Genomic DNA, 24,486 nt, shown 5'->3' on the forward strand with positions numbered 1-24,486 from the left:
CCGAGCGAAATCGATGTTCGAACCGAGTACTTTTCGAACAATAGCTCGGCTAAAATATTCCCATAACGCGAATACTTGAACGGTTCTTCTCTCGCTTTCGAGCGTTTTTTGTACATGCCCCCGACCACTCGGCAAATGACCGTCGCGAATCGCGATAATTGTCGGGAGAATAAACTTAAATTTTTCACCCGGCGCACCATTGCGGTAAAACCATCAAAGCGATTTTGCCGTGTCTTTTACCTCTACGCCAATGTTTGCGACTGTGGGCGAGAGAACTTTTTAATTGGCCACCCTTAATTAGTTAACCAGCAAAGTCTCGGTAATTATTCTGTTTCTCGCTCCGTTTCCGTACGCTGACTCTCCACCGTGGTCGTTCCATCTTTTTTCATCCCCCGGCACTCTCCTGTACAGGGTAGAACGGCGCTCATATTTTTCCTCGAGTTCCGTCTCTGGAGCCTACCGTCACGGATTAACTATATTTGCTAAACTTCGTGACGAAGAAAATGCAAAAATACTCGTATTTTCGGGGAATCGCTTCGTCGTACCGTTCGCGAGCCTCCATTGGCCGTGTTACGGTAAACTTACCACCAGTACCGGAAATGGAAACACGCTTTTTCAACCATTTCGGACACGCGTGCAGATACGTGTATCGATTACATTTTTTTTTTTTTTTCACCGTTGCGAGCGAATATTTTTAAATATATTAACGGTATCGAAAAATATTATTGGACGAACTTGGAGCGGTTTAGGAATCACCGATTTTTAATTAACGCTCGGCACGAACGTACGGGAAGACTCTCGAAATACTTGGACCGCTCTCTGTCGAACGTCCGAAAGACACGAGCAACGTAAGGTCGGTGAAACGGTTAACGTCTGCGAAACGAGCGACTTTTGCGCCGAGTGCTCGTAAATTGCTTCTCCACCGATCTGGAGGCGCGAACGACACGGATGTGCCGCCCGCCAAGGTGTCTTGGTAAATCGGCAAAAGTTTTAATTGCCGTAAAACTTGGGTCTCGAGTGACCCACCGCTCGTCCCGCGAGGCTCGACGCGCTAAATTGGTAACGGTGCTCGAAAGAAAAATTCGTAAGAATGTTTGTTTTTCGGTGCTATTGGGCTCACGAGACGAATGTTTTCGTTTTGCAGAAGGTAACAGACAGATCGGTCCTCACGCCTGTGCGGTTTGTCAAAGTATCGTTGAAGGTAACGCGCAAAGCCGGGCGTTGCCGCGAAGTCAAGCGTCTCAGTACGGTTTGCGAGAGGATCAAATCGCACCCAGTGCACGCGTCTGCAATACCTGCAGGTGCAAAGCTGTCAGGGGACGATACACGGCGTGTCCGCTACCGGGTTGTCCAAATTTGAACAACGCCAACTCGAAGACGAGAGTGAAACGATTGCGAGCATTGCCCGTTAAATGGCTCGATTTACCGGCCGAAATCCGTGACCCAATTATACAAGAGTTTCGTAAGTATCGCATGGAAATTTATTTAGAAATATCTCTCTCGAATCGTCCATCTTTCCAATTTATTCTTTTCGCCCAACAATTGTCTTTCCGTTACGTGGATAGTAATACTCCTATATACGAGTATATTACTTTGTAATCCTTTGCGCGTAATACTTTGCATCAGTTTGGATTGTATGTTCAACTGTCCGTCAATCGAGTTTCTTATCATTGACTCGCGATCGATAGAATGACAAAATAGAGGAAAAAGATAGTTCCGGGTCGATACTGAGCCAGACATGGTTGTCAACGGTCGTCGGAAGCGTCGCCGATTGACGGATGGTTAATGTACCTTACGATGCATCTGTACGCTAAAGAGATTTCGTCCCGTTTGAATAAAGAAACGATTGTTTTTCGTTGCGCAGAGATACCGAGTAGCGCTACAAAATGTTGCTCGGCTTGTTTCAATCGAATATCTCGGCGTTTAGCGCCTCATCTTACCGGTGGTACCGAAGTGCCCGAAGACACCGCGGATTCTTTGGCTCGGCAATGGACAGACGAAGAATTGGAACAGCTCAGAAGAGCTCTTCGAGAGCACGGTACCAATTGGGTGAAGGTCGCCGAGCAAATACCAGGAAAAACGAACCATCAGTGCAAAAACTACTACTTTGCGTATCGGAAAAAGTTAAGCTTAGACCAAGTAGTGGCCGAATATTACCAGTCTTTGGGCGAGGAGAGAAGACCTTGCTTGACAGACGAAGAGGAAAGTGGCAGTAGTACAAGTAGCTGTGACGAACTGGCAGTAAATATTGGCTGATTTTCAAAAAACCTTTTAGTTCCTAATCTATTTATACACATCGCGCCGAGCGTACGGATTATCTTTCTCATTGAGTCGATCGTACGATATAATGTTACAACTCGAGACACTCGTACGTTATCAACAATTACGGACAATGGATCGTTCGTTCGTTCGTTGAAACATTGAACGCGTTCTCTCACCCGTATCGTGTTCCGTAACAGTTTAATCGGATAGTTTGCGTCGTAGCGTTGAACGAGATATCGATACTATTATGTATAATGTATAATGTAATATTCGTGCATTCTGTTATCTTTATATTGTACGTTTTCCATCTAGGTTCACGATTCGAGTGATACAGCCAGTGCGGGCAGTCCAGCGAATAATATGACGAGCGGGACACCGGGAACGCCAGGTGCTTCCGCGTCTGCTACTTTACCTATATCTTTCTCGCGATCAACGGATCAAAAACTTGGTGAAAAACTATCGGATATCGCTGTGGTATCTCTAGTACCGCCGGTGAGCATAGGTTCATCGCAACAGTCTTCCACCAGCGGAGGCAGCAATGCTGCCTCGGCTGGCACTAGAGAAGATTACGACAGTTCTGCCACGGTAAGACGAAATTTCTCTCCAGCTTCGAAGCTACGCTCGTGACAAACTGGTAGAATTAGTTTTCAAAATCATTCGGCCTTCTAATATTTATCAAAGCGACGAACGTCGAGTAGAGCTCGCTTTATCGTTCCCTTCAGTTTCTTCGTACTTTTAGAAATAATAGTTAGATAAGAAAAAACTTTGTTTCTCGATAGAGCCGTCTGATAGAGGTTCGCTGATTGTTTCAGGAGACGGCGGACGAAGGTCAGGGTGGTGCCGATTTAGAAAATAGCAGCGTTGTTGTGACTTTGACTACTGCCAATAATTCAACGCCACTGCAACAACAACACCAGCAATCGCATCAACAGATTCCACAACCGTCTCATTCACCGCCATCCACTACGAACAACTCCAATCCTCTAACCGTTAAAGATCTTATGCTTGGCGTTATTGAAATGCAATTAAAACGTAACCCCAACAGTCCGGCCGGAACCGGGGGATCCTCGATACCTGTAAATTCTGGAACACCAACGATATCCAGCATACTGAAAACGGATCATCGGAACGATATTACTTTCGTACGAGAATACAAACCGTCAAGTTCTATGGCAAACACTACCATGCCGAGGGATACGAATTTGGCAACTTTATCGGTCGTATCGGGTTCTCATCACGGACACCGTTCTGCTCCTAGTCCGCAACAAATCGGTAAGTTGTTAACTGAATAAAAATTTCTATACGATCCATCCGTCGCTTCGTATTTCCATTGTCAATGGACTGTCAATTGTCTGTACGAGAATTCTATTCACCAGGTCAAATGCAAGCAACGATTACTCCTTGTCCACCATCGGCATCGAGCAGTCAATCGTCGTCATCGGACATGCTTCCGAAGGAAGGATTGGTAGTAATGCAAGTGCAACAAGCACTTCGAGAAAGCACCGAAGGCACGCTCGACTTGAGCATTAAAAAGCCAAGACAGCAACAAGAATATAATCATTCCTTGCAAACGCTTCATAAACCACCGACGGTTACTTTGTATCGACCAGAACCACCACCGGGTGCTTACTATCATCCTCATGCTCACCCCGAACAAGGCCGCGGTGCAAAGAGTCCACTCGTTTATGCATCATCGCCGCGACCTCAAGCACCTCTTACACCTAAGATGAATAAAGTTGCCGTACCACCGCCTCATCCAAAATTATCTCCTAAATTAAGCGCTATGGCGACGACAGGACACAAAAGTGGATCCATTACGCACGGTACACCCGTTTCCAGTTCTCGTTACGAAGGTCTTCTCAGGCAAATGACACCTCCTGGAAATCCTTGCAGCGTTGCGGGCACAGCAAGCATTCAGAGTAGTCCCAATGCCGTTAATGCTTCTAGCAATCAAGGACCTAAAGAGACAGGATCCATAACTCAAGGTACCCCGGTTCATCCTTTCGCGGTGGATAAGCGTGCGCCCATGTACGACTATCACAGAACGATCAGACATTCGCCCGTAACGACGGGTAATATTCCTGGACAAGGTCAAATTCAAGCAGGAACAACGGCGGTTGTAGTGACTCATAGCAATCAATACAACTCTTACTCGGGTCGGCCACCACCGAGCTATACGATGGAACAGCAATTATCTTCGAGACAAATTATCATGAACGATTATATAACCAGTCAACAAATGCATGCACGTAGTCGAAATAGTGGTACATCCGAAGGTGGTAATAAGAACGAGGCGCCATCAACGTTATATTACACGAGTACTCCTCCACCACAGACGCATGCCCAGAATCGACAGGGAGTTATACAGAGGCATAATACACAGAAGCAAATTCATTATCCACCTCCACCACCGGGACTGGAGGCCTTTTCCAGTTTAGTAGACGTCGCTGTGCAACAACCAAGTCTTCCAGTTCCCCATCCACACAGTCACCCTGCATCTGGAAGTAGCAGTCACGAGGGTCTCGGTAAGACTATGGCGGACAGACTCTTAGCCGATCGTTACGGAGATAAGCATCGTTTGGCCATGCATCAAGCGGATCACAGAATGGCCGTGGCTCACCATCACCAGCGAGATAGAGAAAGAGAACGTGATTTGGTTCACCTACGTGAAAAAGAGGAATACCGACTACAGCGGGAAAAAGAAATTCAGCAACAAGAGCACAGATTGGTTCAGCAGAGGGAAAAAGACGTGCAACATGCTGAGCATAGACTATCGATACAGCAACGAGAGAAGGATATACAACACACTGACCATCGTCTTACCGTCCATCAACAGAGAGAAAAAGAGATTCATCAACAAATGGCAGTGGCTGCTCAGCGAGAGAAGGAACATCAAGAGCATCGTTTAGCTGTACAACAACAAAGGGAAAGAGATTTACATATGCAACAGCAACAACAGCAGCAGCAGCAGCAACTTCAACAACATATTCAACAACAACAAAGGATGGAGGCCGAAAGAAGACATATGGTTCAGTTGTATAGAGACCAACAGCAGCAACAGCTTGATAGGGATACTAGTAGGTTAATGAGCACCGGGTTTACTCAATCTTCGAGGCTTCAACAACCCCAGCAATCGCAACAACAGCAGCAGCAGCAACAATCCTCGTCTAGGCAAACTCAATCCTCAAATCAACAACAAAATGAAGCGGCTTCTACTTTAACCGCCGCCAGTTTGATAGATGCTATTATAACTCACCAAATTAATCAAAGCGTCGAAAATACTGGCGGGAACTCTCAACCACAACGACCTGGCGATCGTCTTTTTCAGGTATTATTTAATCGCAGTTTTACATCGCGGTGCAGCAATGCTTTGTTAGGCGTGTTCACGCGTACAGATGTATTTTATACGATAGAAAACGTTTCAGGGATTTCATCGGGAAGTTCCAGCAGAACCCAATGGGATGGCCCATAGTCCTGCTGGTGAAGGAAATGGAGGTAATAGTGGAGCAGGGGGTGCAAGCGGCAATGGAAGTGGAAATAAACCAATCACTCTTGGAGAACACGTTGATCACATTGTTTCGAAAGATTACGGCCCTCCACATTCCTCGTATAGATCATATAGCGGGTAAACCTTTAGCGAAATATTACACTTAAAGTGTACTTTCATTAGAAATGTTAAACGCGTACGGAATAAAATACTTTTTTCTTTTTTTTTTAATAGGTATCAAATCTCGGAAGATCAATGGAAGAGACGAAAAGCCAACGAATCTGATTCTGTTAAAGCTGGAGATGAACGTCAGATAATTCGTGTTACGCAGCAACAATCGCAACAACAGCAACAACAGCAGCACCAACAACAGCAGCACCAACAGCAACATCAACAGGCAGCATCCTCGGTAGGAAAGCAACAATTCCATTCAGTTGAACCCGTTTCGCCTCCAGAAGCAGGTACCAACCATTACGGACGTCGCTTATACGAAACAACCACTGCCACATCGACTTCGGGAGCTCCTTCCAATAAGCCGCATCTTTCGCCATTAGATTACGTTAAGAATAAGATTGTTGAAGTTATGCGTACATCTGAGGACGATAAAGGTGGTACCACAGGTGATAGAAATGGAGGGAATGTCACAAGCGGGGAAAAGGACGAAAAAATGGGAGGAAACGTTGAAAGTCCTTCCAGCGGAGAAATGGTGGTTGACGAAACACCAAATCAAACTCCACAACCGCCTGCACCGGCCCCTACCACTACCTTTTACCCATTCAGTGCGTTAGGCGTGCATACTGGCCCACCGCCAGCACCACCGCCTCCAACATCGGGATCTAGTTCTGTGACAAAGTCCGAACAAATGCAAGCTGAACCGGCACCGTTGCTTTCCGCGCAGTACGAACCACTTTCTGACGAGGATTGATAGTCTAATAAAGTAGCAACGTACAGATCAACTTGCTGTGACAACTTTCTTAGGGTATTTATGCAGTTTGTTCTGTCTCGACGAAAGTCTTATTCAGACGACGATAACGATCGAATATTTCATAATTATCAATATTTTCGGGCGTTAGCCATTGCGTTCTTACTGGTCGTCAAATTCTAATCAAATTAAAGAGATTCTTTTTTCTTTCTGTTTCGTTGTCTTTTTTTTTACACGAACTTTATCATATTCCGAAACGGAGATTATAGTACGATGTTTTAAATAGAGTTTATTTTATAAATTTCATACTTTCATTGTATTTTTAGTCAAAAATCATTCCCGCATTACGTAAAATACCCGTTTTACAAAAACATTGTTTTAGTGCTCCCTACAGTCCGCGAGAAGCCTTTGTTCGAACGTATCAGTAGTGTAATTTTAATTGATAATTAATATTTTTTACGCATTACTTATCTCCGTGTTAATGTGTACTAAAAATCTGTATAATTATCAGCTAGATTAAATATAATTATTCTTGTTTCCACCGCCATTTTTTTTTTAAGGAAGCGCTTTTTAAATACGTTTTGCTTCTAACTTATCGTTGCTAAGGGAACGCAGAATTTTAATTTTAAAGCGATATTGAACAATTTGTACAGACTTAGTTATAAATTTATTAAATTTTCTGTACGAAATCATACGTATCGTGATATTTAATTTTTAATACATTTGAAGGAATATGAAACGATATATAGTGAAGCCAATCAACAAAAATGCTTTTTCCATGTTTCAATGCATTGAATACTCTCGATGCGTTAATAGTCTTTACAGACCAAGTATTGTTTCACGTTCATTATACACAGTGTACATACATCGTACGCAGATTTCCATTCCTTTTTCGGAGCAAATTCTTTCGATCAGCGGGTTGAGCTGAAGACTAAACTCTTACATATACACGCGCGCGCGCAAGCGTGTGTGGTGTGTGCTCGTGTGCTCGTGTGCGTGTTGTGTACACATTACATACGCGCGCGCGCACGCGCATACACACACACACTTATAGATCGACCTGTGGAACGTCCAGGCTTGCCCAAGTTCACAATGGAGACGCTTCTTTGTACATAATGAATGATATGTAATCGTTAAACGATGATGCAACGCTAAAGGCATACGTGTTTTTATTTGGAATGAGTCTGTGATGTGTCTGGGATTAATAGCCTCAACTGTTATACCAGTGCGACTAGTAGCCTCCAATCTGTGTGGAGTTACGTCGAATGTGTAAGGACAACATAACGCATTCTCGCACACGTGAACAATGCACTGTTCGTACGAGATCACTTTAAATGTTCTCTCCTTGGTGAAGTGGGTTTTAAAAAAAGAAAAAAAGTGTAATTCTAAGTGTTGTATATAGTACACAATATTAATTTCTAAGTTGTGCAAGTAGGTATATGATGGCTAGTTTATCGTATGCTATTGTAAGAGTCTAGATTTAGCGTAAGTGACGTAGCTAGCATTTAGGGGTTAGACGCCATGAACTGACTAGGGAAAATTTCCCGAACTACGTTCTCTTATTAATAAATATGCAGGGCGATTAAATAACGATGGAATCGTCCGTCATCAAATGGATATGATTTTATTTGATTGAAAATTAGAAAACCCGAATGTACGCTCTGACTATCAAAGATACATTGCGCAATCACACGTACGACACACATCGGTGAACACATGTGTACACGTAAAGAATTTTTATATAGCCTAATTTTATATTTGTATGCAAACGTAAGTTCAACCGTGCGGTCTGCTCCTTCATTTAGTCACGCGATACTTGAAACGAGCCTTAGTCTTCAACATAAGGATTGCTTTTTATTGCAACATTGCTGCACCATAAGTCGCTTCTACCAAAACATCACGAATGATCTACATACGTACATACACACACCCACACACACACACAAATCATACACACACGCGCACGTACCACACACATTCGCGCGCGTGTACACACACCATACATATATACGTACGTACGTACACGTCCTTTCTCTGTGTGTATATGTATGTATGTATACAAATGTTATACATATATATTATATATATGTATACTTTCTTGTGCTTTGTTTCATTGTGCACTTTTGTATGGTTGAGCTCCCGATGCTCGAAATACATTCGGTCGGATAATGCGAGTGCCTCAAACACATTTGCAGACTGTTGAACGAACATTGTTCTGTCTTAATTTGTGGGTCGCGGTAACATCATCTTCGTTTCGTTTATATCATTATTTCTTTCACGGGGTTCATGTCGGAAGAATGTCCATTTATGTATAAACTGCACACGTGTGAACACGTGTCCGTTAGAATTATTCAAAGCATAGTGTCGGTAATATAGAATTCGTTTGCATGTATGTATCTTCGCGACGCGATCGTTCTAGTGTACGGACAATGTTCAGAGATGTGTCGAACTGTCTTACAAAAAGATCTTACGAAGCCTCCTTAACGATCACGAGTCGACAATATGATTTGCAATTCTAACACTTTGTGTATTTAATTCATTTTAACTGTTTACCTCTTTTAAGGACAAAATAAAAAAAGGTTGGGATTTTCGTAAATACGTCGTATCTCGGGACGAAAAATACTCCATAGTTTGTAATATAGCCAGTGATATGTCGAAACACTTCAGGATTGCGAATTCGTCGTTTCCTCTCATTCATTCGTCTCTTAAGTGCAACAAATCGTCGTTTGATATGCCTTATCTTGTAAATAAACAAACACGTAATCTTCGTTTCGCAGTCGTGTCGTGTGAACATTTCGTGGTGTTTTTTCAACGGTAACTGGGAATTTTTACATTTTTTTAAACAACGACGTACAAGGAGTATTTGAAGATCTCACTTCGATCCATACCGACACCCATATCGGCATTGTCCTTTTTCATACTATTGTGATCAACATAGATCACTTCGATCGATTATATTACGTTACCGTAAGCATTGTACCACACTATGGTCGCCATCATTATTATCTTTATTGTCGTAATATTCGACACGTTATCGTTATCACACTATTTCATCGTAACAGCTGTTATTATTTAATTCGATCGTGAAAGTCGCTAATACTGAAAGAGTGGGCACAATTGTGTCGAATCTCTCAGCGTTTCGTAGCCGTTTATGCTGTTCTGTGCGACAAATGTAAGAACTACGTAACTGAAATGTGTACGAAGTTTCATCAGAGGGCGTCTTCCCAGTATTATGTCGATAATCTGTTTGGCCTGACTTGAAGGCAGTTCAGGAAAAACAGGACACGATCTGAATATATAACTATGTTAAATGTGTATACTTTGCACTAGATTCAGTTTCGCGTAAAGATACAATGGGAATATTGCAGCCTCGCATAAAGATATATTATACAAAGCATTTATTTTAGCTGATCGTAAGGGCGATTCACAATCAGTCGTATTGTTACGAAGCTTTACTACACTGACATGTCGTAACGCGTTTCGAATGAAAAGAAAAAGAAAACGTTTCGAATTGTATGGAATCCTGAAGAAATATCGTGTTAAATGCTTCCAGAATAAAACGTGGAGGTGGACGTGCACATTGAAGAAGATGGGTGTAGCAACTGACAACAATTTGAATGCGATCACCGTGTATATCTGACTGTGTACTTTTCGAAGAGTGCCCTTGGCGTTTCTCTGCTTTCTTCCTGTTGCGACACCTACAATAATCAAATATACTTCGTTTCACCGTTCTATTAATAAACGCTGGAGGAACCATATAAATTCCAAAGTTCCACATCCTGTTCGGCCATAAGGAGGATGTTTTTAAACAAATCGCATTGAATCAGTATACATGTAAGGAACAGATGCACCGAGAAATTGTGAACCCTCTTGCTCTGTACATTAACCTTTGTATATACGAGCACAGAACAATGATCGCGTATAAATATTTTCAGGATAAAATTTTTGCTCTGATTTGGGGTAATACGCCCGAGTCTTGGTCAATGGAGAATCGTATTATAAAGATGGCGAATAGAAAGCGGAGTACGTTGATGGCAACCCTTTTAAGGTACTTCGTAGCATCGTAAGAGGTAAAGAAAAGAAACAAACAAACACACCACACACACACACACACACACACGCACACGCAGGAACGAATATATCGTTGATACGGCAGGCAAATCATCTAGACTATAGACTAGACGACGTAACGTATCGTAAAACGTCGCATGTACCTACTCGTTTGTAACCTGAAGGAAGATCGATGTCTATCGTTCGATCCCTCTAATGCAAGAAGTCTGTACATAGATAAAATAATAAACGCCGAGGTACTCAGCTCCCTCCTAAAATACTGTACCATAATAATGCATTAACGATGCGGTCGCTGAACGCGACAAAAGCTAAGGAGAAACAATGAAAACGGAAAAAAAAGTAAAAATAATAAAAAAGCTAAGAAGCGATATTACCTACGAACCCGCTATTAATGCGATTTAATTCAAATAAATTAACTACAATTAATAGCGAGCGAGAGCATACCACGCCTACATTAAACTACAGGTGTAGCATACACGATAATATTATTATCAAAACAGTTCAATGTAAATTGTTATTTTTGTTGAAATAAAAATCACCTCCGTTATAATGATGACCCCCGCCCCCCTTGCTTCTAACTCTTAATTTATGTCTTCGGTGCAGATATACAGAGCGTACATACACGATGCTTCAAGGAAGTAACAAGATTCGGAAGTGAAATGGTCGTGTAATTTCGATTCGAACTATCCGTATTATCGTTTCAAAGAAAACAAGGATCATACGGTAGTTCATTGTACAGTTGGTCGTTTAAATAGACTAACGATATCACTTTTGTTACTGATAAATATAAAAACACAGGACTGAAGAAATATACATAGTATAAATAACATGAAGTTCGAATGGTCGTGCCTGTCCGAAATATTGATGTTATCAAGATTGAAGCTGTTCATCGGACAAAATGACTGCACACACACGCGCGCGCACGATAATTCAGCAAACCATCTGTATTTTGTCGTGGATAATGTATCTATTTAAAGCGAAAGTTATTTATAATTTACTTTATTCTGTTTTATATATAAGAACGCGTACAAAATATACAGATAATACGAACAAACTTTTTCGTTGCTGAATCGAGTTAACAATTATTTTAAGTTAAATATTAACAGTGCCGTTCGAAATTATTCGAGCAATAGAGGAATCAAATTTCACATTTGTCGTACGGGTATTCTTTTAGCTGCCAATCTTATTCTCGAAATATAAAATGGAACGAAGTCTGTTCAACATTTATTCAAAGGTTGTTAATTCAGGCGCCGTTATTCTCAACTACAGTATTATCTCTCGTGTTGTCACAGACTTGGCACTGGGTCGTGACAACTTGAAAGACAAGTAGGTGTAATTACTTTGTACGCGAGACGAATGTGAGATACTGTTAACAATGGTAGAAAGTAATTCGGTGACAATCTGAAGATAATTCTATCGATTCTGAAACGTACTTGGTAACGTTATTTGGTAACTCTAAACGTATTTAACTGAAGGTAGACTCTAAAGACAATATTGTCTCAGGTTGACATAGCTCGATCTGGAGCCTGTGACAACTTAAAAGCAGGTAGGTGAAATTTAATTACTATTATTTGCTCCGGTAAACTGGACTTTTTACGATTTCTATACATGATGACGAGTGAAGTATAATCAATTCTGTGACATCCTGAAAGATAGTACTATAGTACCAATAATAATTTCATAAATATTAAAATTAAATTTCAATTAATTTTTAATGATAAAAGAAATCGTTTCTTCCGTATTAATTTTTATTATTATTTATAATAACGAATACGATTTTTACATCACCTAACGGCAAAATTAAAATAAAGGAAAAATATTTTTGTATTCGGAGTATAAGTTTTTCTTTATATACAATTGCACTTTTCTATGTTAATTAGTATTCGTTCACACATTCAGTCAAAATACTAGATTATATATTTTTACGATTTTATTTGACATTTATTACAAAAAACTTAAGTAGATACACAAGATAATACATAAACGGCACTTACACCTGGAGAATCATATAAATATTACTAATAAATGTTATGAGGTTTATTGGCAAATTTTTTGTTATTGTTTTATAACAAGAAGTTTATTGTAATTGCGTTCCTTATGGTACACAGTCATTACAACTATGTAGATTATAATATACTCTTTCAAAACAATACTTTCACTTTAGTATTCGTTATATTTTATGTACTTAATATAAGAGATATTTTGTGAAATAACTCCTTAAATCAATTTTATAATTTTTTGAATACTCTAACAAAACAAATTAAAATGTAATCAGTAGAGAATATATAATATTTTCTTTCATGATTAATACAGAAAAATGTTATGCTTACAAGATCAATGAAAAAAAGATAATAAGATAATAGATTTCTCATTTATCATAAATTTATGCAAAAACAAATAAAAAGATGATAAATGATAAAATCCGTACCTTTTACAAGTAATAATTCATTTCAATACTACTTTTTTATAAGAGAAATGTATGTTTGTGAAACTTTTTGTTTTCAAACATTTATTAAGACTTAATTATTTCTTTTTTATGAACTTTAATAGTCAATTAAGTTATGTTGGGTGTTTAAAATAAAATCCTGCTACTACTTATTTCTTACACAAGAACCGAAATTTTGCATTAATTTTATAATTAATTTCCATAAAGATTTACTATTTACCCTTTGAAAGTGACAAGCACTGCATTAGAATAGAGTTTTTCTTGTAACTGAGCAGACACATTAAATGACTGTAGTATACACAATCTCTATAAAAAATAAATATAAGCTCGAATGTCTGCAGATACAATATTTTATATCTCTGTATGAGAAAAGTAATGATATTACAGGCTTATTCTTGTGTAGTATCTATTGATTGCAAAAGGTTAAATCAATCCAGTCTCATTTCTGATCAATTTTATAACAAATTGCACTTGAGAATTATGTTTACTTTTAAAACCTGAGAGATATTTTTACTTTTTATTTTCTTCTTTTTACTTTTGAATTTACATTTAAAAAGAATCTGTTGATATATACTATACTTTTATTTTCCAAAACTTCACGTATTTTATAGGATTTATATACTAAATTAAAAAAAGTTGAGTTATTTTTTCTTATAAATTTTTCATTTTGAATATAGTAAAGTTTCTACGCATCTTATACATAATGATCAAAATAGTTTAGTAACACATCAGTAATTTGCAAATCAGGTACATGACATAGTGAAACATAAATACATGATATAATGAAGTGCAGTAACTTATTATATAAAAATTATCGAAATTTGTGATAATGGTTTTCTTATACCAACAGTACTTTACGTACATTTTAATAGTGAAAATTGTTGTTGTAAACTTAAATGCTATAAGTAATAAAATACTACTCAAATATACGTTAAGACATTCAAACTGTTGTAATATACACAACGATTTTTATACTATTATTTAACTAACAAGATAACTCTATTCAAACTTTGTTTTATAATTATTGTAATATAGTAAGTAAATGATATTTTTATCTTTAGGACATACAAAAAAAGACCTTCTATTTAGAATATTTGTGCAGTTTGGTCAGCTTATTTTATCACGGTTTATCATGGTTACAAATTAGTTGTTCAAATATTGGTATTATTTATCCAAAGTTCATTTTAGAGTTTCTTATTGTCTATTTTTTGTTTGCTATCTTTGAACATTTATCTGAAAATTGCTCTATAAAATTAATTGTTCTATGATAATTAATGGTTTAAAAATAATTCTATTTATATTTTTTTGTTAAGAAAGTGTAATAGTAGAAAAACTATATGCATTAATTTTTTGTCATTAATATTGTCATTAATATGCATTAATTTTGTCGTTAATATTTAATATTATCAATAATACAAATTTATATTATTTTTAATAGCCAATTCTTCGGTGTTACATACAGTTATTGTATATCACAGTATGTATGTATTAGTATTCGTCTCAAATAAAAATGTGCTAATTTTATATACATAGCTAATTTTATATGTATATAAAAATGTGCTATATATATATATATATATATAGTAGCAGGTATGTGATTTTAAAATGTAGACTATTTTAAAATTGACATGTCTAGTTTCTTTAATTATTTCAAGGAAAAATTTGTGCTTTTCCGTATTTATGTAGTGGCAAGATTATAACTCTATCTCTAGTAAAAAAGGCAATGCCAAAAAATAAATATTTAAAAATTCAGCACAATGTAACTATTCATAGTAAGAAGTGTATAAAATATTCCATAAAATGGCAGCTGTCATAAGTCCAGTGTAAGTAATAATACTGGTCCACCATACAACTTTTTCCCATTTCTTGACTTCAAGATTACGCAGAACATTTATACCCACAAGTAGGCCTGCAATGGCACCAGCAAAATGAGCAACATATCCGACTTGATCATTAGTTTCTAATACGTAGCGGTTATATATTGCCTGACCAATATCAACAGAAGTTACAACAAGGAATACTAGTAATTGCAAAACAGCAAATTCCATTTGTGACCAGTTCATTAGAATGGTTGCTACATGTGCAGTAATTAATGCATATACACCACCTGATGCACCTGCCAAAAACACACTAGGATCTGACACAGATGTACCAAGAGATCCTGCTACAACACCCGCTATGTATATAGTTAATACTCTCCACCATTTGTGCACCATTTCTAACGGAATGCCCAACATTATTTGTACTAGCAGATTTACCACTAGATGAAGTGCACTATTTAAAGGAAAATTTTTAATTAGTTTATCGTATCATTCTAATAGCATTTAATAGTAATGTAAAATGAAATACATACCCCACATGTACAAACATGTATGTTAAATACCTCCAAGCTTGATACCTTTTGTGTGGATTATAAATAAATAATGTAGCTGCTGGTCCTTCTACAGATAGTGACTTGTGTGCAATCGCATCATATAAAAATAAAGTAATCTCTAGTATTGATATAATTATCATTGCTAGTGCTGGGGGTTTACAAGTATATTCCTCTTCGTATTGTCCATCAGTATAATCACTAGAACGTAGTTGCAAAACCGTTGGTCTTTGCGGTACCATAGAATGTAAATATCGTTGTACGAAATGACCAAAAACACCTTGCATATCTTTTCTATGAATCTAAAGAAATATCAGTCATTTATAATACTCAATACTCAATTAAACATTATACTGCACAGATTTTCAAAATATTTTAAATTGACAATATGTTCAAAGTAATTCTAAGTGATAACAATATTATAAGTAACTGAAATGAATTTACATACCATAGCTATGAATTCTGGATAATCTAAATATCCTGAATCATCTAAATCTGCTTTACGCATAATTATATGGACAACTCTGGTTGGAATATCATTGGAGTAACCAGAACAATGAATCATAGCTTTCAATTCCTGATATGAGATTTTTCCATCACCATCAAGATCATACTTTTCAAATATGGCTTTCCAATGCTGAAAATATTAAAAATTCTTGCAATATGCATAGAAATAAAATAAAGAGTATTTCATTACATTTCTAATATATTGGATTTATGAAGGTTATGAGAAACTGATAATGAAAATTACAAGCATAACAAATTATTTCTTACAGCATTGTTATATTGTAAGGGTATCGTTACTCCAGGTTCTCCGTCTTGATTGTTTGACATTCTTATCAGTTTGAAACCTCTATAAAATGTAATAATGAATTAAAATTGTTAAATAAGACAACACTACTGATGTTTAATATTATATAAAACATTTTCATTATTATTTATAAATGATTAATTTTATATTTATTCTAGTTCTAGTCTTAAAAAATTAAACAAAAGTATTTACCTTTACTGATTGTTAACAAATACAATAAACATAACATTTTACAAAAAAAGAATGTATAAAAACTTAAATATAATATACCCTTATACGACAAATCGGAAAATCGGTCATTGATTAACGAACGGTTTCTGCAGTTTAGTGAATGTACACAAAAGACGTCCGTGTGATCTATGAAATCGTTATTCTGACTAACCGACAGATAGATCAGTTGTCATTTAACATTACACAGTCATTGGCACACATTTTATATTTTATCTTATCTGACCGATATACACGGAAAATTGATAAAAGAAATTGATATAAGTAACCGGTGACAAATACTATTCAGTCAGAAATATGTATAAATGCAGAATCCGATTGTTGTGAATTTATGTGCTTATAAAGTATTATTGTCTTTAATACCTGCAGACTTGACGGAAATCCTAATTAGTGCAATGATTTAGATTATTTTCGCATAAAATTTCCCATTACATACTATATAATTATTAGATTATAATGAAAAGCTTGGATCATCTGGTATAACGGGATACGTTTGAAAAGACTCTCGATCGCCAGCGTCGCAACAGGTGAACTCGCAAGCAAGCATCGCACGAATAGAAAGTGCCGCAAGATGTTGCAGTTGTGTGGCAAAAGAATGTTGTAATCACTCCCTTACCGATTATCGAAACGTTACTTCAGTTTCATTGGTCATTATTTATTTATGCTTATTTATCATTTCTACTTGAAACAGACCAAGTTGCATAATTTGCCAACAAAATAATTATATCATCTTCGTCTGAATCTAATTGTAACTTACCGTGGTAACTGTATATACAATGGAGAACACAAATTAACTGTTGTTATCGGTGAAGATACGACGATCAAAATCTAATAGTAATTATATGCATCGCTCGTAGTAGTATCAAAAATTCTGATTTGATAACGCCTTTGAATTCTTGAATGAATCATGAAACATGTATGCATGTATGTATGTATGTAGTTATTAGGTATCCTAATCTGATACGGCAAAACTTACCCATACAATCGTATACTGATAACTTTTTCGATTAATAAATATATGACGTACACGTATCCTACGAGAGGATTGAACAACATTAGGATAATGGTACTAGTTAAAATTTCATACATAGTAAAGTTATACAAAAGGTATGTAAATGTTTATCAACAGAATATCATACCACTCAACATTCAAGAAAGAATCATATTTTTTACAAGTGAATGTTACTCAGAACACGTATTCCGTTATCTTTGTTTTTATAGCTAATTTCAAGAACTTAGACGTAATATTATTTAACAAAAATAACAATTCTGAGTGAAAATAATTTGACACAAAACTGAATAACCTTTAATGTAAAAATATTATAAATACAATTTGAATAATTAATCGAAACACTGATATCAAGCTTTACTTTTTTATTTCGATATTTTATATAGCTTTCTGAACTCTAATCAATTCGAAAATTTGGTTTGGAATGCTATTATAAAACTTATTAATGATACTCTGATCAATCATCTCTTTGTATGATTCTTCAATCGCAATTTTTATTCGTCGTTGAAAACTCTATTATTTTTAAAAACACTTCTTTCAAGAAGCCTCCATACACATATGCATTTCGATTACATTGATATCTATTGATTGTACTGACCAATTCAATATTTTCATTTGATACCCTTCAAATTATTGTCTATGTGACAAGGTTTAGCTAAGTGTGTATCTTGCTGGAACAAATACTTCAGTTCTTGACATTTGAAGAAATTATGATTTCACATCGACGAGTAAGTCTTTGCAAATATTGCCACATTCACTTTATAAAAATAATGTCAATTATTTTTTGTACCCGATTGGTGTTTACCAAAATTGAGCAAAAACTTTATATAATATAGTACTATCTATCCTGCGATAAAAATAAAAATTTTATTCATAATTTATTAATATAATACATTAATTATTCAAAATAAATCTATTTTTTAATTACACTAAAACGGATTCATTTTTGTGTAATATTATTTTTATGATGTTTATGATGTTTTAAGTTTTAAATAACGCAAGCTAAATAAAAGCTAGTGAACCTACATTGTATATTTTTGTTGCTGACTGTATGAACGTTTGTCCTTCGAAAAAACTACTAGACTTCTCTTTACGAAATAATATTATTGAATAATGCAACAATCTATTATTATCTAATTATTTTTTTTTTAAATCATTATTAATTAATATTATTATGCGCAATAATTTTCAGAATGCAGTTAAAATCACAAACAGTATACAAAATTAAAAATAATATTAATAATTCATATATCGTATCATAATATTAAAAGAGTATTGATAATATTAATACTGTCGCTATTCCGCAAAATTAAAAGCAATAAAGGATATAAAATGAGATATTTTATAATTACGTAAATGACTACAATTATTATATTGGTACGTTATTATAACAATTATAAAAATAAACTTCATTCATATATAGAACATATGGATAAAATATAAAATACAATTATATGAAAGTTTGTATAAGATATTATCGTTTTTTTATCGTATGTAAATATGTATATGGGCGATCTGTCTTAAAAAGTTGACTCAACAGGATGCAGAGATCTCATGGCTATATTTTATTTCTAATTTATAAACACCTCGGACCGGCTTCCTCGTATGCAGGTAGATACAAGGAGCATGGAGCATAGGTGTATACGTGCGAGGTTCACTGTGGTATGCACTGTTGGTTACTAAGCAACGAGAAAATCGATAAATAATGCATTATTATGGAATTGCAGATGGTTCACTTCAAACAGTTGGCCACTCAAGTCAGTCTACAAATGTAGTTGGTTTCGAATCAGTTGACCGTTAAATAATTTCTTCATTCGATAAAAAAAGAAATGTCAAATAAAATACGTAACAAAAAGATCGCTGCCAATTACAAAGTTAAAGAACCTATAAATAATTTTAAATTAAGGTAACGCATATGTATTTTACCGTAGGATTAGAATAAAAATTAAAAATAAACGAAAAAATCACAGAAATTGTTAACCTTTTTGTTATTGCTCCTGTGTATGTGTATCGAAATGCGTGACTAAGTTTAGTCGTTGAAACAATCGTCGTAGTAGCGAAACAACACGCCACTGTTTCTTTTTGCCGCAGTTCGCAGCGAACGTGTCGATCGGAATTAGATTTCGGCCATCTGGCACAAATTGTTTCTACCTTCTAAATTGTATTTACCTTTCATTTGTTTATTGTTTCAGAGTCAGAATCGTACAGCAAAGACCTTTACTTGCAGAACTTCTTGAAAACGAAGAAGATACTAGAGATTCAAATTTTCTTGAAGAAGAGAATCATATTTTTGGCTGGCAAGAAAAAATATTCAGCCCGTTTGAAGCAAATTTTTATAGGGAGGAAAAAAATTGCTTGACTGAATATCAGAAAACATATTGTCAACAAATTAACGAGAAAAATATTCAAGGCTATCTACTGTACTCTTACACGGAAACTGATTCCTATTATTCGGATAATGTATTGTTAACGAAACCCTTCAAGACGGAATTAGCAATCAGAAATGAAACAGCATTACCGGCCTTACAAAATCGTAAACCATTCCCAGAAAGGTATAATAAAACAGTTGTGGATGATAAACCTAGTAAAACCAGGATTCGAGCAAATCATTACCTTTACATGGAATGTTCTACGATGTATGTCATGGTTGATTTATCTCGACGTGATAAAACTTTAACAAGTTCCAATAAGGATTCCGAAACAGTGCTATGTGTTATAACATACGACAAATTTCACAAAATTTTGTCTGTTAATCCCGACTTTACAAATGACTACTATTATACTATTGCAAATGCCAGTGGTATTGGGTTTAATTATTGGATCGAGCATGTTTCCGAGAAACAGTCGTCATCGGAATTGCAACAACAACAAAACGAATTGCGACGTGTGGGTATAAATGAAATACGTATTTGCTTAACCGTTAAATCCATCTTTTCTTTATTTCTTGAATAAAACAAAATAATTTAAGTATATTTCAAATAGATTTTAAATTCAAGAATTCGCGCATTTTCGATTCTTAACCGTTTGTACTACGTATTCAAAGACAAATTAAATTTAATTGTATAAATTAAATGACATCCAACTTATCGGTTAAAATTGTAATTAACTTTGAATAATGTAATCAGAAACCATTCATTTTTATTTCATTATTTTGTTTAATAAGAAAAGTTTAATGAACATCATGTACGTACCCTACATAGGAGATGTCGGAAATTTGTCTGATCATTCTTTGTGGGTAAAACATGTTTTTTGAATTTTATACAAATTTATCACCATCACCGATCATTTTTTCATAATTGAAGATGTGTTGCACTAAATTGATTTTAGTTGTTTTATTTTGCACTTTGTCAAGACACACTTGGGGAACATATGTACTTCCATATTTAACCGTGTATACTTAATCATTTTGTTATACACAAGAAAAATTACAAAAATTTATAAATTATTTGAAAACGTCGAATATATAAACAGTATAACCAAGTTAACCAATATAATCGCCTAGTCGGTGTGGTCTCAAAGCCAACTGAACTCTAGGTAGGAAATGACTGCATGACACTCTCTTCATCGCTTGCCGTTGGTGCGTACACATATGTATGCGTATACACATATGTACTGTTTACACGTGCACGGTAGAGTATACTACCGTTTTAAATTCAAAAGCAATATTCGTACAATTTTAGAATAATATTATCACACATTGTAGCATTTGATACTTTAAATGTTATTTCACATTTAAAAAATTCTTAAACAAATTTAATTTTTCGCTCAAAAAATATTACATCTAACTTTAAACGTATTGTAACGAACTATTGTGTAAAGTGCTTTATTAGTGTATACTTCATGTTTATGGAAAAATGTTTCATATAATTGCCTAGTTAAACAATTTTCACATAAAAATGGATTAAATATAATATTATTGTTATTTTAATTTCAATATAATTTGTTACACAGGAAATCAAGGAGCAACTTATTTACAAAGAAGCAGAAATATTTCACAACTTTGAGCTATCACCACTTAATGTATATAAAATTTTTGCAAAATTTGATATTATGTCAGCTCATAACTTTTCCTTTGATGGACTTTGCATTTCTTACTACATTGATTTACCAGAACATTGGAGCACATATCAAAATGATAGATTATTTGGAAAAACTCAAAGATCTAATTTAAAGAATAAGACAGCATATTTTGGTTATGCTGCAGAAATATCATTACATTTTGAGTCATCTGATATGTTTGGTGCAAAGAAAATTTCACCATATTGGCCTAGGTTATTGCTATCAGTCATATCTCTTGATAATTGGTCTAGGTAATTTCTTTTATGTTGATATTCATGTTTTTATATGTGTTACTATTACTAAATTTAATATGTCAATAAATTTTTAAACAAATTGATGACATTTGAAGTAAAACATATTCTACATCATCTTAGATATCGTACAGAAGGTTATGCAGCTATATCCTTGCCAGCAGTACCAGGTTTATATGAATTCAATGTCCCAACATGGCGAGCAACAGGAAGCATTGTTAATTCTCTTAGAAGGTTTTTTACAGGTGGTACTTACGAACTGGAAGATATTACCTATTGTAGTATTCCTACAGGGCATGAAGGTAAGATATTAAATAAGTCACAACTACAAGTTACATCAAGTGGTTATATTAAATTAAAAATGAATATCATTTATCAAACTCATACTTCTATTGAAAATTATGATCAGTTAAATTATTTTGAAAGATTAAGTACAGATAAACTTATATCTAATGTAGAAAATATTTTGGAACAATTTAAAGCAGCTAGAGAACGTATGATACAAGTTAGAAATTTTAACATTTAATCATTTAAATTTAAATAATCATTAATAATAGAAATGTATTCCTCTTGAATAGAAAAGATAATCCCTGATACATTAATATGTGTAAGTAAATACTCACTTTAGGAATAATAATAGGTTTTACTTGAAGTGAATGGATAATCTGTGATATTTGTATGTAATAATTATGTAATATACTTACTCATATAATTATATTATATACATAATAATATATATTAGTATGCAATTGCATGTAAGTTTTTTAAAACATTAGTTATGGTATATTAATATTTATTATAATATAAAAATTATGAAATAACATCTATATTCTACCAATTTTTATGTCTGATTAGACAATTTAAACAAAACCCATAATATAAACCTACAGTAATTTTTAATATTTTATGTTCTTATAAATTAATAATTTTATAAATGCAAACATTATCTATTTGTATATTAATAAATTATCTAAATGCGAATATTCAATTTATGCCAAGCTTAATTTTTCTACACTTGTTTTTTTTTTTGTCAAAAATAAATTCTAAATTTCGAAAAGTTCAAAAAATTCGTAATATTTAACTTTTTATTTATCGTAATTTGTAATTTTAATTGTGAAATAATACATATTGTTAAAGTTAGTTTTTTATTTTTAAGCAAATTTAAAACGCTATTTAATATTTTGTAATAATAAATTTTACTGAAAATTTATGTAGTACATTTTTCAGAGCTGTTTTCATTGAAAAGCATTTGTTTTACAATATATAAACTAATAATATGATAGTTGCTGTTTCTTGGAATAGTTACATGGAATATTTTTCAAAATGTATCGAAGTTCTGTACAAAAATAATGGGCCTGACATCATAATACTGGAATTAACTGTGGGAAAAAAAATAAACAAATGATATTTGGCCTTCAACTAGGCTTTTATAATATGACGCGTTTCATCCTGTGCCATTCACTTAATTGCAAGCAACAAGAATTTTAAATAGTATATAAGTACGTGTTTTTGTGCTTGGTCGAAAAATGTCTAATTTAAAAAATGAGTCATGTTAATATTTTTGTGTTACCATCCAATTTTTTGTCGGAATTTTTTCAATTATTGATGGATGTTTTTGATGAAAAATGTCTTGTACACATGTTTTTGAATAGCACAAACATTTTTTAAAAATGTAAAACATAGTGATCACGTAAGCCATTAATACATAACAATGACCGATAACAATATTGAAAAAGTACGAAGTGTGATTCGAAAAGATTATAGATAGGATGTTGGAGCAGCAATAGCTGAAGTAATTAATTTAGTACTTCAGTTCGTTCCGGAATAAAACAAGTATCCATAAAAAACAGAGTACTAATTTCATTATAGTAATAGAAAATCGTAAACGTTTAAAAAATTACTGTGTTGCTTTTCTTGATCTTACTATAAATACAAATGTATAACGTAATAGTGCTAAATAAAGCAGTAGGAAGTGAAAGGAGAAAGAAAATTGATATGATTGCACGCACATACATATAAACAGACACTTTACATTATTATCTTCTTGACATTGTATACAACCGTTAGCTCGAGCGAGGTAGATATACATATATACTCATTGTTAACATAACCCATATCAGTAAAAATAGATTTAAAAGCTTGTACGATACGAGTAAAAACCAAATGAAAACAAATTTGAACAGGACGGACTCAAGTTCACTATAAACATCGATTTGTATTTACGGAAGTATGGAATTTTATCAATAATTATTAAATGCTACGGTAGTTCAGATATTTACATTTAAATATATATGTAATATAGTTATTTTCAAGAGTACCCGCCTACCCCATACATATAATATATTTTACGTATTTAATCAGTTTTAAAGTTAGAATTATCAATTCTAATTAACTTTAATCTAAACCTTAATCGATATATTTTAGCTGAGGATATATTCGATTAAAAAATTGAATATAACATAAATTGAAATAACAAAGAAAAATAACGCACACAAAGTATCTGCCAAAAGGGTATCCGTACACTCCTATTACTCGTACATCGAAAGTATATTTAATTTTTATCTTTTAT

General features: G+C 34.6%; 3 protein-coding genes across 17 annotated transcripts in view; 2 read left to right on the forward strand and 1 right to left on the reverse strand.

Moving 5' to 3' along the window:
- Smr (nuclear receptor corepressor smrter) overlaps positions 1 to 11,807 on the forward strand; it is a 96,729-nt gene extending 84,922 nt beyond the window's left edge. For 8 of the 10 annotated variants that reach the window (XM_076325766.1, XM_076325762.1, XM_076325767.1 and 5 more), the window contains 7 exons: positions 1,145 to 1,462; positions 1,865 to 2,241; positions 2,575 to 2,847; positions 3,075 to 3,534; positions 3,639 to 5,590; positions 5,688 to 5,887; positions 5,984 to 8,288. In XM_076325766.1, the coding sequence (XP_076181881.1) occupies positions 1,145 to 1,462; positions 1,865 to 2,241; positions 2,575 to 2,847; positions 3,075 to 3,534; positions 3,639 to 5,590; positions 5,688 to 5,887; positions 5,984 to 6,674 (4,271 nt within the window). In that variant the 3' untranslated portion in view covers positions 6,675 to 8,288. Of the gene's footprint in view, positions 1 to 1,144; positions 1,463 to 1,864; positions 2,242 to 2,574; positions 2,848 to 3,074; positions 3,535 to 3,638; positions 5,591 to 5,687; positions 5,888 to 5,983; positions 8,289 to 10,224 lie in introns of those variants that run through there. The other 2 variants (XR_012993961.1, XM_076325768.1) reach the window with 2 other exon arrangements.
- A 2,981-nt stretch (positions 11,808 to 14,788) lies between these two features.
- Positions 14,789 to 21,151, reverse strand: Rho-4 (rhomboid-4). 6 transcript variants are annotated; one of them, XM_076325779.1, is made up of 6 exons: positions 20,799 to 21,151; positions 16,334 to 16,412; positions 16,008 to 16,196; positions 15,542 to 15,861; positions 15,296 to 15,462; positions 14,789 to 15,097 (listed from the first exon to the last, which is right to left on the reverse strand). In XM_076325779.1, the coding sequence occupies exons 1-6, from the start codon at positions 20,849 to 20,851 to the stop codon at positions 14,952 to 14,954; spliced, it is 954 nt and encodes a 317-aa protein (XP_076181894.1). In that variant the 5' UTR covers positions 20,852 to 21,151; the 3' UTR covers positions 14,789 to 14,951. The 6 variants fall into 6 exon arrangements, with proteins under 6 accessions (XP_076181894.1, XP_076181888.1, XP_076181890.1 ...); XM_076325773.1 differs by having other exon boundaries at positions 14,789 to 15,462; positions 20,799 to 21,150; XM_076325775.1 differs by lacking the exon at positions 20,799 to 21,151 and adding an exon at positions 19,777 to 20,346 and having other exon boundaries at positions 14,789 to 15,462.
- On the forward strand, positions 19,317 to 22,504 carry Mks1 (Meckel syndrome, type 1). The gene is made up of 4 exons (XM_076325772.1): positions 19,317 to 19,513; positions 19,800 to 20,493; positions 21,559 to 21,917; positions 22,041 to 22,504. The coding sequence occupies exons 1-4, from the start codon at positions 19,437 to 19,439 to the stop codon at positions 22,441 to 22,443; spliced, it is 1,533 nt and encodes a 510-aa protein (XP_076181887.1). The 5' UTR covers positions 19,317 to 19,436; the 3' UTR covers positions 22,444 to 22,504.
- Positions 22,505 to 24,486: the final 1,982 nt, after the last annotated feature.

This window comes from Ptiloglossa arizonensis, chromosome 13 (genome assembly GCF_051014685.1).
Source record: "Ptiloglossa arizonensis isolate GNS036 chromosome 13, iyPtiAriz1_principal, whole genome shotgun sequence".
In the NCBI taxonomy this organism is placed as follows: Eukaryota; Metazoa; Arthropoda; class Insecta; order Hymenoptera; family Colletidae; genus Ptiloglossa; species Ptiloglossa arizonensis.

Excerpts from the sequence above, each read along its gene's own strand:
- Rho-4 (XM_076325773.1), bottom strand. The coding sequence starts at position 20,851 with ATGTTTTACCCACAAAGAATGATCAGACAAATTTCCGACATCTCCTAT. Across the intron at positions 15,862-16,007 it reads ATCCAGAATTCATAGCTATG|ATTCATAGAAAAGATATGCA; the intron begins GTATGTAAATTC and ends ATATTTCTTTAG. Across the intron at positions 15,463-15,541 it reads TACATGTTTGTACATGTGGG|TGCACTTCATCTAGTGGTAA; the intron begins GTATGTATTTCA and ends TCCTTTAAATAG.
- Mks1 (XM_076325772.1), top strand. The coding sequence starts at position 19,437 with ATGTCAAATAAAATACGTAACAAAAAGATCGCTGCCAATTACAAAGTT. Across the intron at positions 19,514-19,799 it reads ATAAATAATTTTAAATTAAG|AGTCAGAATCGTACAGCAAA; the intron begins GTAACGCATATG and ends TTATTGTTTCAG. Across the intron at positions 21,918-22,040 it reads TCTCTTGATAATTGGTCTAG|ATATCGTACAGAAGGTTATG; the intron begins GTAATTTCTTTT and ends ACATCATCTTAG.